The sequence below is a fragment of the Astatotilapia calliptera genome, chromosome 14, assembly GCF_964374335.1.
Source record: "Astatotilapia calliptera chromosome 14, fAstCal68.1, whole genome shotgun sequence".
Lineage (NCBI taxonomy): Eukaryota > Metazoa > Chordata > Actinopteri > Cichliformes > Cichlidae > Astatotilapia > Astatotilapia calliptera.
The window spans coordinates 19144370-19164298 of NC_137435.1; the positions used below are offsets into that span (position 1 = coordinate 19144370).

Here is a 19929-nt window from a genome sequence, read left to right on the forward strand (position 1 = left end):
AAGTAAATTGTCAAGTTTAACAACGCTTTTAATGCAGAACCTTGGATTTTCTTTTTTCACTTTTTAATTTAACAGCTTAGAGAACCCAAGAAAATCCTTCACCATAGTTTTCCATGTCTGTCCCAGTAAAGCAGTGCAGCATGAGGCTGATTTACAAACCTTTGTAGAGACTCTCCTCATAGAGTTCAGGATTGGCAACCTTGAGTCGAGTAAATAAATGAACGAGACAGGAGATGGCAGAAACAGATTGAAAGGAAAGACACCGTGTGAGGTGGAGGTGTGAAGTCCCACTCAAGCTGTAATGAGAATGTGGCTGTGTGCCATAGGATTTGCCGGTAATTGCTTTAATGAATGCATTCTGTTGCCTCTTGATTGAGCACATGCCCTGTGTGCACTCCTCCAGGAGCCACGAGTGTTATTTCTGTTTCTCTCTCGGTCGTCTCACTAACTTTTGCCGTCACACAGTCTCAGGCTGTGGCGATCCGTCCACTGCTTTTTGTCTGGCCCAAATCTTTTATGAAGGTCACACTGAGTCTCCTTTAAAGACAAGACACAGAGTGGGAGAATTAGGCATAGATTGTTTCTGTTGCCCTTTCCAACTGATGGTCTTAGTAGGTGATCTGTTTGCATGTGTGTGTGTGTGTGTGTGTGTGTGTGTGTGTGTGTGTGTGTGTGTGTGTGTGTGTGTGTGTGTGCACGCTCACTTTGCAGATTGGCCTGTGGCACTCTGAAGATGGACTGTCCATGGAGAGAAAGCTTCCATCTATCAATGTGACGGACACCCTCTTCAACACGACTCTTATCATCACAACAATACTGGTAAGGACTGTATGCGCACTGACACACACACACGCATCAGTATTCTGTGCCATTTTATTAGCTCAGCTCAGACTGATCTACATGTGGCTGACATTCTCTAGTTGACAGACAATTACCATATCAAAAAGCCATTTTGTGTTTTCACTTCCACACTCAGTCCTTTTGGGATCAGAGGATCTGATGCTGCTCAATTGTTTTGCCCTGAGTACCGAGTGTATCAGCAGGAGCTAATAATTTACCATGTCAGCCATCCTCAGCCTTTGTTGTAAATATAGACCCTGTGAGCACTAGTTCTCACTACTCTAACTACTTGTTTTGAGGGGGGTGCGGTGCCAGTTTCGAGCAACTTCCTTTATCTGCTTTGTTCAATCATCACTCATCAGAATCCTTAAACAGTTCAGAAAGAAAAACACATATTTCCTGCAATGAAAACATTCATTATACACTTGATGTGGACTATTTTTAATCAGTGCTTGAGTAAATCAAGTGTCTGGTTCATTACTCACTTATTTAATCAATTAATTGATTAAACACAAGTAAATTATATAAAAACAAAAAAAGCAAGGAAACTAGTTTCTCTCAGTGCTCTTGCTCTGATTGTCGTTATTTCACAAATGGCCAAACACATTTCAAAATGACTAATCACAAAAATTCTGTGAAACTCACAAGTTTTTTTGGCCGACAAATTAGACAAGTCTTGTATTAGTAGAGCTAAAACATGCTTTAGGCAAACTGTCTCACGCTGTTATAGCTCAGTAAAACATCTAGTGCTGAAACACCCAGCTGAGAAACATGTAAGTACAATTCACCTTACTAGAATCTTTGCAGGCAGCTGTTGAGCAACAGCAAAGTCCAAGAAAAAAAACAGTTGAATAGAAGCGATTAAATGTAACTGCATTAATATAAATACTGCAGGGTTAAAGATGGCATTAGGAGCACGTGAGAAGGTGGATGCTGGGAAAGCAGGGGAAAAGCTTGAGTTACTGCAGGGCAGACTGGAATCGTCTCTATGGAATGACAGACTTCGCAAACAGAAAACAGATTTAATAAACTAGAGAATGAGCTTTGACATGTGGCATTTTGTCCAGCCATATCTTAAGGCGAAAAGAGTTTATAGCTTGTCTGCACGGACACGCTTGAAGGTGCGGAAAATGCCTGCAATCATGGCCCGACTACCCTCGCTATCTCTCTCCAAAAGTTCTGTCCCCTCTGCATTTTTGTCGTCTCGTTGCAATGATCTGTAAATGAGGATATTGGTAAGTATTTGCAGTAAGTTACAAATGATTATATACTTCTAAGCATATATAAATATATATTTCTAAGCATAAATGACAATCCAACAATACAAATCTAACATAAGTCTCTCCATAAAAGCATTTAAGATGCGCTTAGTTGCACGGTAAATAAATAAAAGATTAGCTGTGTGGGGAAAAAGGTTTGTCAAAAAGACCTAGAGACAGAAGTTTAACTGATGCACTTTTTGCCACTTGGAGACTCGAGGAAGTGGGCGGCATAAGTCAGGCTGTCGCCTTCATACAGTTAACATATACGGCCTCTGCAGGTATGAGGGAGGATGCTTCAGCAATCTGAAAAGCACTCAACTTCAAACATGCTGAGTCTTATAATCTTCAAATGCCTCTGACTTTATCAACCCGTGGTTATTACATATGAGTATATCAACATGATAAGCAGTGAGTCATGCATAAAAATGGATGTCGCAGATTTCGCAGTAGATATTTCAAAAGAGGAATGGTGAACTGAAAAGCTGCAGGCAAAACCAGCAAAACCTTTCCCCGTGTCATTCATGTCATACAGTGTGCAGAACGCCTGAACTATGACATTTATTTAACAGTACAGAAGCTCAGGTGCTATTGCACATTTTGAACAGTGCTAAATTAACCTTCAGTAATTATATACCTACTTTAATTACTTGAGAGGATATTTAAGTCTTTTCCAAACCTTTTGAGAATAATGTACGGTTCTCTATAAGCACCCCTGTGTTGTATTTTCCAGCAGCTTTGATATTAATGCATGTTGGGGAACTCCAGAAGTGAAAAATAAGTCCAAGTTGAAACCGTCACAATGTTCCAAGAAGTAGGACCTAAATGCAACAGTTTTAATGGACTAAAGAGTTATGGTGCGTTCGTTTGACTACTACTGCTCATCACCTCTCCCAGGGTTTGGGTCCGCCAAGCGTTTATCTGAAGTTTGCTGTCATTTTTGAGTTTTCAGTCAGGACTTTGGACTGGAACACCCCTTCAAATCACACTTGTCATGGTCATTTTTCATTTGTGGACTTTCTAGTATTATTTATTATTTATTCTACACAGCAAAAACTCCAGTGTTAAATTAACACTGGAGTTTTTGCTGTGTATGTCAATTCTTAGTTTGCATCTCATCTCTGTGTGTTTTTAAAGCGTCACTTTGCCTTAGTTCTTTGTTGGTGTTGCATTGTCTATGAGTCTTCCTTCAACAATTCCCTGTTTGGATTTGGTTTTCTGCTGCCTGCTGGACTACCTGCTTCACCTTAACAAAGGTTCCCTTTTTGTTCTTTAAATTCTGAGCCTCAGATCTGCATTTTAGATCCACATTTTTCACAAAACACGTGACTTCCAACTCAGAAAGCTGGAGCAGGCCAAAAACACGAACTTTACCTGAGTTCAGCAGTTCACATAAACATAAGTAAAACTGTAAAATGCATATGTAAATGATATGTACTGCATATGAACTGTACACCCACTGTTTTCTATTTGAGACCATTTGTGTAAGTCATACACAAAGATCAGGCTCTAACCATGAATGTGCTACAGCTGTGTTTTTAAGTGCAAAAGAAATAAGAAAAAGAAATAGCATTGCACTGCACAGCAGACTGGTTGGTTGTCAGACTTTGTACTCCTGCATGAATTGGTGATCACTGAAAAATCTTTCAGTAACTTTTCCTTCAATAAATCGAAGTTTAAGGTGGTCGCTCAAAATTGGTATCCCCTTCATTTTTCCAGGCAATTGTAATAAAATGTAATTAACCATCAGCGACACTCTGACACTTTGTCACAATGTTGTCACAATGTTGTCACAATGTTGTCACATAGTATGGGGTCGTTTATCAATCTGGTTTCAATAAAAATGGTGAGTTTTTGTAAAAAAAATCAAAAATTCAGCTAGATCAGTAATTCTATCAATTATTCAAAAAAAGTTTCAAACTTTCCTGTATCTGTTAAAAGACAAACTGTCTATTTGTGCAAGATTTTGTTCGATTATCCAGGTAAGGAACGTTTCTGGGATGTCCATTTTAAGGTTGCTAGTCTTGATCTAGCAACCATAGCTTACTCAGCCACTGAAGTCGGTCAGAACAAATGTGCACCTGGATCCGTAGGACCAGTAAGGTAACCAGTCCCAACTACCTAACTAACTAACTGTGCCTTTAGTTTGCTCAGCTGATTCAAATCAGAGCTCCTATGTTCAGCTTTTTAATAAACGTCCTTTTTTGAATAATATTGTGTGATCCTTTAATTAAAAAACAACTACTCTAACCTGTGAAAATGACAAAATACCTACTTTAGTGTGTTTTCTGCAAATTGGCCTCACCAAAATGGACAGACTGTCACATCAAATGTGTGATATCCACAGATATTCCACAGTGTCCTCTAATGTGGCAGTAACATGAATGTGTCCAACCAGCTGCTAGTGCTGTACCTTGCTAAGGAGCCAAACAAACGGTTATGTAATATAAATAATACAACATCATGTATTATTCCTGAACTTTTGTTTTATTACTTTTGCAGGTTGCGCTGTTTTGCTTGTGCTAATCTTGCATTTGTAGGTCAATTAATGTCGCTGCCTAGCTTTACTTCATGGCTTTAGTTTGCTTCAGTTATTCTGTGTTTTGTTGTCAAGTTTCCATCTCTGTGTTGGATGTTTGGTTATGTCCCATCTTTTTTCTGGTAGTTCTCCGTCTCTCCTTCATTGTGTTAAGCTTCCTTCTCTTGCTTCGTTACTCTGATTTAGTTCAGGTGTGTTTAGGTCCCCATTAGCCCTTAGTGAGTTTCAGCGTGGTTATATTTAATAAAGGTTCTGCTTTCATTCTTTCAATCATGTGCCCACATGCCTGTGCCTCCTGTGCCTGACTCATGACTTTCAACTGGGAAAGTCAGAGCATCCCCAGTAACCCTTGACTTCACAGTCCAAGATAGCATTAGCTCACAAAACATTAGTAAAACTCTAAAACTTGCTATCTGTATCACTAATGTTGTGTATTTCTCCATGAACCTGCTACAGCTGTATCTTTAAGTACGAAAGAAAGTATTGCACTGTACTGCTAGTGCTGTGCCTAATGAGCAAAACCTTTTCCTACTGGACTACTGGAATGCACTCAACTCAGGAGTGACGTCACGTCCAGCACTGATAACCAATTTCTGAGGCAAACTGAATACAGCATCAGTCCAGGGAAACTCGGCCAGAACAAAAAGTGATGAGAATAAACGTGCTAGAGCACTGAGACACTTTGAGCTGATCAAGTGGATAAACTAGACTGAGAAACTATAAATTCTCATTACAACTAACTGGAACAGAAGACAGAGGTGAAACTAAAAAGGACGGGGCAAACAAAGAAGAGGAGAAAGCCGATGACAGGAGGTAAAATTAATAGAAACACACAAGAGGAAATAAAAAGAATCCAAAAAAAACACAATACAAGGATTCAGATTGTTAGTCAGCAGCACGTCATTCACTCACTCATTGAATACAACACAGAACACAGACATGACTCGCTCAACTCCTCCTCCTCCTCCTCCTCGCTGATGAATCAGATGATAAGGCACAGAGTAGCCCTGTAAGCAGAAACAATTGGCCCACTGTGTTGTTGTAACTGGCTTATCAGCTGCAATCCTTGGGAATAGGGGAAGGACATATTGCCATATTTCGCCAAAGAACAACTCAGTGGTCTCATTGAGACTGATAGGGATTCAAACGGAACGGTTCATTTTGCACAGGAGGGAACGGCATCAGGGGACTGTAGAGATGTGTGCGTGTTGAGGTTGAGTTGGAGTACAAATGAGACAATGTTTTCACAACAGAAAGAGGCTGTGAAAGAAAGAATTGGCTGAGCGCAAAGCTTTGATTTCACTTTGGATATATAGAGTCCCTGGACCAAACTTCGGAAGCCACCAAGGAGCAATTTTCAGTGCCTATCACAGCTCATTCATCATGGTGTGATTGCTGTGTCGCTGTTATCTCGCTTGTGGGCGGCAGACGAGCCACAGCTGAAAGCCTCTATAAGAATTCCTTACCTGTACCGCCGGCCTGGGAGAACGTGTGCGTTTGTGTGCACTTGTGCAGACGCTTTAAGGATGCTCTCCTCCGTTCGTTTTCAGCTTGTTTTTTAATGCAACTTTTGACGTGTCCACCTGGGCCTTACAGAGCAGTCTCGTTACATATAGCTGTCACCTTCCCCACTTTAATTTCACAAACAGCTCCAGAAAAAATAAAAATAAAAACTACAGTCGCTGAATTGATTATCACTTTACTGCAGGGCCACAAGCCATGTGTTTGCAATTATTGATTGAGTTTGTTACAGGCACTGTTGAGGTCTTAGTGAAAATGTCTTTACACCGTCGCGGTGATGCAATAGAAAAACCAATTCTTTGTTACCTGGAGATAAAATTGTTTTATATTATGTGTGGTATTGCATTTCCTCTCTGTCCTGAAGTGCAGTAGAGCATCATCCAGCAAAACACAAACAAACCAAAAAATAAAAAGATTAATCTCTTTTCTGTTCTATAGCATCAATTCTTAGTGTTCCCTCTTGACATCCATTGTGATCGTGTAGCTGCTGTGTTTCTAGAGCTACACCGCAGGTTGTGAAGTGTCTCAGTGCCAGACCGATGGGTGGGTATACGTTAAAATTTTTGAAGAAACTTCTCAAGAAGCATTGAGCACCTGATTCAAACCAGGAGCTAATGCTCGAATCCGGTGTGATCGTAAAGAGAAGACGCGAGCATCAATGAGCTGGACTCACACAGCAGCTTAACTTATGCTTGTTTGTCTTTGAAGGTTTGTCTCAAGTGATAGAAATCACACATACTGAACATTTTTATTCACCCTGTACTCCAACCACACAAACACAAGTACGCAAGGTGCAAGATAAACAGTGCTGCAAATCAGGAGCAATGACCTGAAACATTGTTTCAACATCTGGTTTTCATTTTTTTGTAAAGCTGCATAAAAATCTAACACTAACTGCTTCTGGCGCTCATTTATACAAAAGATTTTCGGATTATATTCTTGTTTTTCCACTTGGTTTGTTTCATACAGGTGGTTGTTATACCACTAGGAAATAATTAAATGCCCTTTGGTGTTAATGAATTATTTATTTAATTAGTCAAAATGCTCCTAATGTGCTCACAGAGTTCAGTAAATCCGTCTTATTCCTCATTTTAAAATCGAATCTTTTGAAAATCCTAACTTCTCAATATTTACATCCCAGCTCAGTCCCCTTTTTTTGTCCTTAATGCCTGCCACACGTTCCTCTTTGGAAGAGTCATTTTCTGACTTTTTCAGCTGCAGCACCCTCGGCCATCCTTTTCAGTTTTCTTTCAGAGTACCCTTGTGTCACTGAGTGCTTTCATATCCACTCACATACGTATTGGTAAAAATTCAACATAGTGCACATAGTGCCGGCTGATAAAAGCAGACACGGAGGCAGATTTACTGGCACACAGGCTCAGAGGCACTGAGGCATGTGCACATGAATTTGCAGACAGAGACACGAGATCTGACCCCATTTCTCAGAGTTTATGTGTACTCCTTCTTTCTTTTTCCAACTTGGGCGTATTTGTATTTGTTGTAAAGAGCAAAACGGTTTTGTCGCAGTGGCTTTATGAAAAATTAACGTGACCTGGCCTCTTTTCTAATGACCCAGTATTTTTAACGAATATTGTCAGGGCGTCGGCGGCTCTTCTTCAAAACGGACTTCACAGCCGCGGTGAGAGAATTATATCTCAGCTGCCAGTTTGCTGTGCTCAGGAGAGCAAGTTTTAGAAGGATAAGAAAACAGCAGAGGAAAGCGAGGAGGGGCTGTCTGAAGACATCTTGAACACCCTGAGGTTTTAGAAAGTGGAAACTCCACTGTGGTGTCTGAAGCTGAATGTGAACAACACCCACCAGTGCACCTGGCAGCCTGTGTGTGCGCACTTGCTTGTGCATATGTAAAAGTGTTTTTCCTCCACTGACATTATCAGTCTGCAACCAGACTCCTCATGGCTTGGGAATAAGAGGCTGCTTTAAAAGTCTGCATTTCTTTATAGCTTCAAACTCATAGCTTTATACGGCTGTTTTGCTGTGGTGTGCAAAAGATGGCACATAGAATTTCCTTTAGTAATTTTGTATAGGCCTTTCATGCTTTTATATCGTTTATATATATATATATATTATTTTGTTCTCGACTTTTTTATTGACAACTTTTTATTGGAAGTGGTCTTTTCGCTTTTTTCAGTGTCTGTTTGGGTTCTGGGTTTTTTTGGACAAGTCAGACTTTTTAAGAGCAGTTGCGTTTCTATTTCTGCAGCTGAGCACTGATTGTTGTACGGCTTCAACCGGACATTTTTATAGAAAAACTGGAAGCTCAGAGAAAGAAGGATAAATTGAAACCAAGGAAAAGTAATGAAGAAAAAGCAGAGGCATAAAAGCAGAGAAACGTGTTGGCTAGATAACAGTCAGACAGCCTGCTGTGTTATTGATTGCTGTGGGGTTTTTACTGGAGTGATTGATGTTTCCAGGTCTGATTATATTAGTGTGTACTTAACCAGGTCAACGCTGTGGGATGGAGAGATACAAGGCAATATTTTCTAGCCTTACTCTAAGGGACTGGGCTTTCTAATGACACAAGACATATATAATAAATATGGTACGGCACATAAATCAACGAGAAGCTTGAAAGTGAATTCGTTTTTCCCTAATTGAGTGTTGTATAGCAGCAACCAATACATTCATCCTTTCAAGTTACTGTTTCTTTGCTATGCAATTGTAGGGAGGAGTGACTACAAGTTGCTCTTAAGCTTCAGCAGTTAATATTATCGCTCATGCACACTTAAATGAAAGGATTTACTGATGTTACATAAGGCCAGACTGGTTTTACAGTTAAAAGATGTTAATGAGCTAACAGCTACCTGAACGCTACTCCCACATAGGTTGTCTTGTTAATATTTTAGCCATAAGAGAAAAAATTACTTGCAACCATCTCACAGATGTAACATTATGTACAGCTACTTTCCATACAACTGATATTTATTTAGACTCTTTTTCTTCAATTGTAATTATAGACCAGTTTCTAACCTTCCTTTTATCTCAAAGATTCTTGAAAGTGTAGTTGGAAAACAAATAAGTGATCATCTGCAGAGGAATGGTTTATTTGAAGAGTTTCAGTCAGGTTTCAGAGCTCATCACTGCACAGAAACAGCTTTAGTGAAGGTTACAAATGATCTTCTTATGGCCTCTGACAGTTCAGTTTCAGTTTTCAGTTTTATTTGTCATATGCAAGTTAGCACAGGGTCAACATTGCAATGAAATGTGTTTGACGAGCAGCAGTCACTCAGCAGCATAATACAGTAGGAGAAAATATAATAAAATAAAATAATAATAAAAAAATAGAAAAATAGTAAGGAGCAAAATATTAGAGAGACATGGTAAAAGAGAAAAGATGACTAAATGATGTGCTCTACTGCCTTCAACACCCTCTGTAGTGATTTACGGCTGCTGGCAGAGCAGCTTCTGTACCAAACTGTGATGCAGCTCGTCAGCAAGCTCTCAATTGCACACCTGTAAAAATTTGAGGTGATGTTGGCATTCATGCTAAACTTCCTCAGCCTCCTCAGGAAGTAAAGCCGCTGGCGAGCTTTCCTGATAGCAGTGTCTGTGTGAAGGGTCCAGGAGAAGTCCTCAATGATGTTGACTCCAAGGAATTTGAAGCTGCTGACCCTTCCGACCTTGACACCGTTGATGTGGATGGGCTGGTGTTCTCTGACTGGTCGTTTCCGGTAGTCCACTATCATCTCTCTAGTTTTGCTGATGTTGAGAGTCAGGTTATTTTCCAGACACCACTCGTACAGTGCCATCACCTCCTCTCTATAGGCCGTCTCATCATTGTCTGTGATGAGGCCTATGATGGTTGTGTCAGCCGCAAACTTGATGATGATGTTGGACTCTTGTTTAGCAACACAGTCGTGTGTGAACAGGGAATATAGGAGGGGGCTAAGCACACAACCCTGTGGCGTACCTGTGTTTAGGATGAGTGATGAGGAGGTGTGCTTACCAACTCTCACCACCTGGGGCCTGTTTGTGAGGAAGTTTAGAATCCATCTGCAGATTGGTGTTCCCAGCCCAAGGTCGACGAGCTTCGTGGCAAGTTTCGAGGGGATGATGGTGTTAAATGCCGAGCTGTAGTCGATGAAGAGCATCCTTGCATATGTATTCCCTTTCTCCAGGTGAGTGAGGGTGGTGTGCGTTGCCAGGGCGATGGCATCCTCTGTGGCTCTGTTTGTCCGATAGGCAAACTGAAGAGGGTCCAGTGTGTCAGGGAGGGAGGAGCAGATGTGACCTTTCACCAGCCGCTCCAGGCACTTCATGATGACGGATGTCAGTGCAACAGGACGGTAGTCATTCAGACAGGAGACCACTGATTTTTTGGGAACGGGAATGATGGTGGATGCTTTGAGGGACGTGGGGACCACTGACTGCCTCAGGGAGAGGTTGAAGATGTTGGTGAACACCTCTGCCAGCTCGTCTGCACACACTCTGAGTAGCCGGCCTGGGATGCCGTCCGGTCCTGGAGCTTTGTGAGGATTTACCTTTTTAAAGGTCCATCTCACAGCTTCTGTTTTCAGAGTTAAAGTTGCAGCCTCACTGTCCTCCTGAGGGTAGAGGATCTGCTCTCTGTTGTCTGCGTCAAAACGAGCATAGAAGTTGTTAAGCTCGTCTGCAAGAGATGCAGTGGGCTGAACACTGCCTGTGTTGACCTTCTTGTAGTCAGTGATGCAGCGCAGTCCATTCCACAGTCGCCTGGTGTCAAAGCTGTGGTAGCTGGACTCCATTTTTTCCCTGTAGTCCTTTCTGGCCTTTTTTATGGACTTTCGGAGGTCGTACCTGGCTGCTTTATATGCATCAGCATCCCCGGAGTTAAAGGCAGAGGTCCGCACTTTTAGCTTGGCGCGAACGTCTTTATTTACCCAGGGTTTCTGATTTGGATATATGCGGACAGTGGTTTTTGTGATGGTATCATCCATACACTTTCCAATATATCCAATGACAGAGTCTGTGCCATTGATGTTGCCATCAGCTGCATCCACAAATATCTGCCAGTCAGTTGTGTCAAAGCAGTCCTGCAGGACCTCCTCAGCCTCACTGTCCCATTTGTAAATAACCCTGGAAGCTGGTTTTTCCTATTTCAGTCTTTGTCTGTATGCAGGCAGCAGCAGAACAATGGTCTGCCTTACCAAAAGCTGGGCGGGGGAGGGGTTTGTAGCACTCTTTGAATGGAGTGTAACAGTGGTCCAATGTTTGATCACCTCTTGTGGGGAAGGAGATGTGCTGATAGTATTTGGGGAGAACCTTCTTCATGTTGGCTCTGTTGAAGTCACCCAGCACAATAAAGGCAGCTTCTGGATTTTTGTTCTCGAGTCCAGTAATGATGTCATACAGTTCGTCCATAGCCGTAGCTTTATTAGCGTGTGGAGCAATGTAAACAGCTGAGAGGAGAACTGAGCTGAACTCCCTCGGGAGGTAAAAAGGCCTGACTTTAATGGTCAGCAGCTCGAGGCTCTGAGAGCAGTAAGTTTTTAAGATACACACATCTCTAGCCCACAAGGAGTTAACCATAAAGCACACCCCTCCTCCCCTTTTCTTGCCTGAGTCCTTCGTTCGGTCTCCCCGGTAAACACTGAATCCATCCGGCGTGATGGCGCAGTCGGGGACGCTGGGCTCCAGCCATGTCTCTGTGAAGGCCAGAACACAGCAGTTCCTGATGTCTTGTTGGTGTTTAATCTGTGCACGCAGCTCGTCAAGTTTGTTGTCCAGAGACTGGAGATTCGCGAGCAGGATGCTGGGGAGAGGTGGCTTGCTGTTTCTCTGTCGCATTCGGCACAAAACTCCGCGTTTCCCCCTCTTTGTTTTCCCTCTATGTCGCGCAAGTAAACAAAGGATCCCAGGCAGCAGAGCGTCCACGGAGTCGAAACCCGCTGTAAAGTCCGAACTGGCTGACGAACGTAGCTCCAGAAGCGTCTGTCTGTCATACCGAGTGTATGATCGCGCTGTGCGCACAGAAATTGAAAGCAGTACAAAATGTGGACTCATCTCTGTGCTTGACCTGCTAGACCTCAGTGCAGCGCTCAGTGCTGTTGAACATGATATTTTATTACAGCAATTGGAGCATGCTGTAGGTATTAAAGGTACTGCTCTGCAGTGGTTGAATTGTATCTATCTAATTGACACCAATTTGTTCATGTAAGTGGAGAGTCCTCTTTACACACTGAGGTTACAGATTGCATAAAGTGTTACCTAATTATGGTGTTCCACAGGGTTCAGTGCTTGGACCAATTCTGTTTTCATTATAAATGCTTCTCTTAGGCAATATCATTAGAAGGCATAGCATACATTGTCACTGCTATGCCTTTATGTCTTAAAGACATAAAGACCTGTATGACCTCTGGTTTTCTGCTTCAGATAATTCAGATAAAACAGAGGTTATTGTACTCGGGCTTAAAAATATAGAAATATGGTATCTAACCAGATGCATTACCTTGGCCTCCAGTAACACTGTGAGGAATCTGAACCAGATATGTCCTTAATGTGCATATTAAATAAATATGTGGGAGTGCTTTCTTCCATTTGCGCAATATCTTCAAAACTAGAAACGCCCAAAATTAGAAACATCCTGTCTCAGAGTGATGCTGAAAAAACTAGTTCATTCATTACTTCTAGGATCAGGATGTCCTTAAAACTTCCTGAAAGCTTTCAGTTGATTCAAACTGCTGTAGTAAGAATACTGACAGGGACTAGAAAGAAAGCATATTTCTCCTATACTGGCTTCTCTTCAATGGCTCCCTGTAAAAATCCAGAATCGAATTCAAAATCCTGCTCCTCACATACAAGGTCTTGAATAATCAGGCCCCATCTTATCTTAATGACTTTATTACCATATCACGCCATTAGAGCTCTTCGCTCGCAGACTCTGGACTTATTTAGTTATTTTATTAAAAGTAGAATGGCAGGCAGAGCCTTCAGCTTTCAGGCCCGTCTTCTGTGAAACCAGCTTCCATTTTCAACTGAGGAGACGGATACCCTCTCTGTTTTTAAGATTAGTCTTAAAATGTTCCTTTTTGCTAAAGCATATAGTTAGGGTTGGATGAGGTGACCCTGAATCCTCCCTTAGTTTCTTGCAGTAGGTTTAGGCTGCTGGGGGATTCCCATGATGTACCGAGGGTTTGTCTTCTTCAGTCACCTGTTTTGTTTTTGTTTTGTTTAATCCCAATCTGTAGTTGTTTTTATTATTAGTGCAAACCGGATTAAGGGCATTTCCCATCCTTCTCTTCCAGTGAGTTGTTGTCATTGATGACTGACAACCTAATTCAAAGTGTGAATTTATTGCCAGGAGGTGCCAGCAGCAGCAGTAGCAATTACAGTAACTCTTCACAAGCCTGCGATGTCACATAATAAAACTGAAATTGAAAAATATTTCCTCCCTGCGATGTCAATCTTTGGTCGAGTTTTTTAACCAGTTGCTCCTTTTCCACCACCTGGATTGATATCATATCATTGGCAAAACAATATGTAGCTGCATCAGTAATTCTATCCACCGTTTGCACTTATGTCATGTGGAGTGTAAAAAGCAAACGCTCCAGTGTCGATGAGTGATTTGTTTACTTCTGGGTCACACATCACCAGATGTGATCTTATCCTTGTACAGGGAGTGCAGAATTATTAGGCAAATGAGTATTTTGTCCACATCATCCTCTTCATGCATGTTGTCTTACTCCAAGCTGTAATAGTCACATGCACACACAGATATCCCCCTAAAATAGCTAAAACTAAAAACAAACTAAAAACTACTTCCAAAAACATTCAGCTTTGATATTAATGAGTTTTTTGGGTTCATTGAGAACATGGTTGTTGTTCAATAATAAAATTATTCCTCAAAAATACAACTTGCCTATTCTGCACTCCCTGTATGCTGTCATAACCTGGTTGTATTCAATGGTGTGCTTTTGCCTGAAGTGGTGAAACAAGTTTGCTTTAACCCTTTTAGTGGGAACTGGTTTCTTGCATGTCTTGAAAAGTACTGTGTCTTGTTGGAGGTTGTTGAAGTAGGTCCCTTTTTAGGTACTAATTACCATCAGAGGCTGACACACTGCTTGTTTTGTTGTGCGCGCACTAGGGAATTGAAGTGCTTTAAATGAATAAAAAAGAATTGAAATGTTGCTATATCGTTATTATCACTTTTTTTGTCACATAAAAGCCTGCTGATGGTATGATGCACAGCTCTAATGTCTAGCCAATGTCTGCTGTAATATTACTCTGATAATCAATTAAAAATACTTCAAAAGGCAACAGTGACACACGCGCACAGCAAAAGGGTGCATTTTATTTATGACTTTAAGTCATGGATGAGGCCTAGCAGACTCAGTCATGAAATTTAGGGGGGTGGCTAGTGCCCCCCCCCCCCCCCATTGACCCCCAGCTACAAACTGGTTGCCAACCACGGTTAGCACAGAAGCAGTAGCAAATGGTAAATGGCCTGTATTTGTATAGCGCTTTACTCAGTCCCTAAGGACCCCAAAGCGCTTTACACTACATTCAGTCATCCACCCATTCACACACACATTCACACACTAGTAAAATTTGTCACAACTTTACAACCGCTCAGTGAGTTGTTAGCAAGTGTTATAGACAAGTCAGCAATTTGCATGCAAACTGTGGTTACTAGGGTCAGGGACTGGACTCTATGCCTGCTTGACTGTAGCCTTATCAACCACAGCAACTCCCAGCAGTCACCAGAAACCTCCAATAACCACTTGCCAACTGCTCGGGAAATACATGTTTTTCTTTAGAGACCGGTGGTTACGAGTGGGGTCACCAATCAGTCATTAGGACGTGTAACAGAGGGCTAATAAGATCATTCAGAACTATAAACCCTCTGATTCACACATGCATTTATTTTATGGTTGAAAAACTTTGTTAATAAAACACACAACTACAGATGTGTGCACTTGTAGCAATTTGGGGTCCAGTGCCTGAAACTTTGGACTGAGCCCCATTGGTAAATTGTACAACTTTAGTATGCAATTCAACAATAAGCTTTACAGCTTTGGCTGCAAACAATAGCTTTTACTTGGATCAGTTGATTTCCAGATCTGTTCACCGTGAGATGTATTGTCTCACCTTTTAGCAAACGCGCCAACCCACTTACTCTCACACTACTGCATATTGTAATCCTGTCTGTGTCAACTTCTTTCTGTTTTGCTGCTATAAAACACTGGAGGCTGTTGTCAGTGAACAGCATGTCTGTTTAATCAAACTGCGAGCCTGGTTAGATAAAATGAATCCGTATGCAGATTCTTGGGGAAGAGCGGTGCAGACACAGGCAGCTGATCAGCAGTCATTTTGTTGTCAGTCTTATCACAGCAGTGCAGGATGTGCAGCGTTGGTTCTACTGTCCGGTTCCTCCAAGAAAGAAGCAAAGCTGTTCAATCAACAGTATTAACATGATGTCCACCCTCACCCCTCCTTACAGGTGGAGCCAAACAGTTGCTATGACAACATTGCGAGTCTTAGTACTAATAACTGTTACGCCACCTGATGTGCACCGAGTTTTCAAGTGCCTCCAAATTCAGCACAAATTCGTCAGTAGTCAACCAGCTACCCTACAAAGTGTTTCCAGCTGTGGCAGTGACAAAACCATTTCACTCCCATCCCCAGCTCTCGAAATACAGCACCACTTATTCCTGTTTATGCTTTACCCTCCTGAACCATGTCACAGTTGTCTACACGCGTGGCTGTCTTATACGCTGAAGGCATTTATGTTAAAACGAGTCAATAAGCTACAATTAAAACCTTCTGCATTGTTAAAAGCACTCAATAACACATATATTTTCTTTGTTGTAAAAAGCTTTTAGTTTTCAGTAAGAGTGATAGAAAATGTTTAGATACCTTTAATCATCGTTATTTGATGCCAAGTTGCCAAACAAAGTTAGTTTATCTGGAATCACGAGCTAAGTTCAGGGATAGTGGGATGGAAAAGTACATAACACTGTCTTTTTTGTGATGTAGTGGAGCCTGAGCACACCAGTCTGACAGTTGCATTATTTGAAAAATAGCACAATAAGGTTGGCTCCAAAATACATCACTGCAGGGCTCTTTAAATCTTCCTACAGCATCAACTAAATGACAAAACAAGACATAAATAAACAGACAGCCGAACAGAGAGTTGGTTCGCTAAAAGACAGGTTGTAAATAGGTGTATGTGTATGACTGATATCAGAAGAAAACTATCCAGTTTTTGGTTAATACAACAGATTAGCACGCTCCTGCCTTGTTGCTGATTTCAGTGCTTGGCTCTGCTTCAGAGCCACAAATCTCAGTTTTCATTGAAGGCAGTAAACAACGTGAACCGTGACCTCTAAAGGACATGTGGGATGCTTCCACCATTCTTGCTCATTGCAAAATCTTTAGATAGGCTTAGTAAAATAATGATATTGATCATTAAAGGAAGACTCGGGTGATTTGGTAATAAATTACCCAAAAATGCTGAATACAGTAAAAAGTGTAAAAATTTTAACTCATATATGGAAAATGATAACTAACTTATTTTTTGTATTTTAACACTCCAGTTAAAAAAATAATAATTTTCTGGCAATTACTTCATTATTTAGGAGTAAAGGGGTTTAGAGAGAGACGTTAAGAAGAACTAGAACTAAAATTCTGTATTGCTGTCACACTTAAAAATCATGAGATCTAATGCAACGCAAATCCTTTGTTTTTTTCAGGAGAATCCGTATGTGATGCTCCGACAGAACCACCAAGAACTCGAGGGAAATGACCGCTATGAGGGCTTCTGTGTGGACATGCTGAAGGAGCTGGCAGACATTCTCAAGTTTAAGTATCGCATCCGGCTGGTGGGGGACGGCGTCTACGGTGTTCCCGGAGCTAACGGAACATGGACGGGCATGGTTGGAGAGTTAATCTCAAGAGTATGTAAATATTTGCATATGCATAGACAATAATATTGCCAACAAACAAACCATATCACTATAAATGATTATGTTTTCTCCTTCGCATATGTGTGAGACAGAAAGTTTTTACAGGTGTCTATGCAGTCCTGTGAAAAGCTAAGCAGCCAGGTGCTGCTAATCAAATGCGTTTTATTAATGGATCATCAGCAAGCGTAAGCATCTCTGTAAACGCAGAAGTTTTGGCAGCTTGTTCTGAAGCATTCAGGTGTGTGTTAACACAATGCCAAAAAGGAATGACATCAATAAAAGAAGTAATTGCTCCTGTCCATCATTCTACATTGAGAAAGAGGATTCACAAGTAAAAGGAACTTGCCATTTTTCCCAGGCAGACAGACATCCAAGTAAATTCACCCCAGAGTCAAATCATGCAATGCTTAGAGAAACTACAAAAAAAAAAGAAAGAAAACAAGAGCTGTATCTCAGACTCTACAGGCCTCAGTTAGCATGTTAAATGCCTGAACCCTCTACTGCACACATTTTGATGGTACATGCTGAACATCATTTTCTGACTCATTTCGGGCCATTTTATTGCCAAGATATTTTTTTTGTGCAACAATGGTATAAAACCACAGAGAAAATTATTATCTCATAATTCATCACACAACTTTTAGAAAGCAAAAAGACCTCAGCAAATCTTCCAAAAATGTCGACCAATGTTGAAACAAAGAATTGAAAAGACGTGAAACATATTTACATAAATGATTTGATGCAGGCTTAGGTTCAAATTGTGCAATATCATGTCATATTGATTATACTGTTGTGAGACTGTCAGTCTGTGTGAAACTTACCAAAACAGTTCTTCTGAGGTGGGCATTACACTTTATACACATCACTTTTGGTTTTTCTGTGCACCCAGGAACCCTGCATCTTGCCTTGTTCAGTTCAGTTCAGTTTTACTTGTATTGTGCCAAATCACAACAATTACCTCAAGGTGGTATATTGTAATGTCACGAACCTACAACAATACAGAGAAAACCCTGACATTAGATGACCCCCTATAATCAAGCACTTGGCTACAGTAGGAAGTAAAAACTCCCTTTTAACAGGAAGAAACCTCCAGCAGAACTAGAATCAGGGAGGGGCAGCCTTAATCGGTTGGGGTGATGGGGTTATCACATACTGTTGGCCAAAGTGATATATTATAATATATTGTCTGTGATGAGATTCTGATTTGGAATGGGAGCTCTGGGACTCTGCTTCTTCCTCCTGTCGTCATAATTTTGAGATATCCCACTAATGGCTCGAACTCTTTGCACAGATTTCATGCAATTTTGTATTTTGGACCGCATTTCAACTCGGAAGCTCAGGTGGTTGGACAGCCTTCCCAATGTAAACTTCACAACTGTGTGGAATACCATCTGATGTGATTGTGATTTGGCACTATATAATTAAAACTGACTTGAAATGATCCAGCAAGGACTAGGCAACTGTTGTTGCTCATATGGAGAAAGCTTTTGATGGCCTCCCACTAAGCAAGAAGCATCACATCAGCAACATGTGAAATGTGCACAAATTTGCGCACGAATGCATGAAATAACATATCATTACATATAAACACAATGTTATCAAAATCTCCCTCAAAGTTCCCCTGATTGCACTACGTTGCCCGAGGCAACAAAAAGAATTTCTGGGCATGCAAAATTTCATGGTTCATTGGTTTCCATCATTTAACTTCACACGTACAGGTCATGAGGCTTAAAAAGACTTTCTGTTGCTCTAGGGCAACACTGTGCTGTAGAGGTTTAAGTGTTTAGAGGGGTTTCCAGGAGAAAGTCTCTTCTCTCTGAAAAGAAGTCTAAGCATAGGTTTGCAATGTTGCATCTGAACAAACCACAAGACTTCTGGAACAATGTCCTTTTGACAGACAAGACTAAAGTGAAGAAGTCTGCCCATGATGTACTGCACCATGTTTGTCAAAAACCACACTCAGCAGATCAGCACAAACATCTAACATGAAGCATGGTAGTCGATAGGTGATGATTAGTGCACATGACCTGGGCTTGCAGTTATTAAGTCAGCCATAACCATGCTGTGTGGAACCTTAAGAGATCTGTGCATAAAAAAAGGCCTTCAAACATCAATGAACAGAATCAACATTGTAAAGAAGAGTGGACTAAATTCTTCCAAAGACATGCAGAAAGCCATTACTTCCAGCTGTTCCTAAAGGTGGTTCTACAACTTACAACTTTTCCTTTAAAACAAGATTTTCACCATAGCTGTGTGGATACCACTGTATTGTTCTTCTTAGAGAAACATAGAAACAAACCCAAAGTGTATTGCTCAGCTTTCACATAATTTACAGCACATTTCCTTCATATCATATAGCCCCCTTCCTTCATTCAGCAGTTGGCCTTTTCAGCTTAAGTATTGTATTTTTCAAAGTAGTCACAGCTTGTTGGTGGCTTGTTTCCTGCCAGCCGCTTTAGCTGAACTGACCTTAATAGACTTTCCTCCTGGATCAGTCTTGTTGCTGTTAAATCTCTGAGTGAGCCCTTATATTATTTGCTGTACGTGGCTGTTAACAGGCAGGTAAGGTTATATAAGGGATGAGAGGGAGAGGGGAAAGAAGTAAAAGAGCTGTTAAAAAATTAAGAGGGCGGGGTGAGTGAAACAGACAAGTGTTAAGTCAGTCCTAAGAGGTGATCTGTCTTAATTCTGTGGGCTAATGGAGGGCAAAGCCATTAAGTATGTAACGCGTACACTGCCTGCTCTTGTTATTGTCACAGTCCATCTCCCCCCTACATCCATGTATAACTTGCCTCTGGAAGGTTGACCTTCAGAACGGCCATGGGTGAAGTCGACATGTGTCTCTGACATCAGCTTGAGCCGTGGATTG

At 41.2% G+C, this 19929-nt stretch overlaps 1 protein-coding gene across 1 annotated transcript in view; it reads left to right on the forward strand.

Annotated features, from left to right (window-relative positions):
• Nucleotides 1–19929, forward strand: part of grik4 (glutamate receptor, ionotropic, kainate 4) — a 372203-nt gene that overhangs the window by 316071 nt on the left and 36203 nt on the right. Inside the window, exons 12-13 of the mRNA XM_026191921.2 lie at nt 712–819; nt 16848–17051. Of these exons, the coding sequence (XP_026047706.1) occupies nt 712–819; nt 16848–17051 (312 nt within the window). The remainder of the gene's footprint in view (nt 1–711; nt 820–16847; nt 17052–19929) is intronic.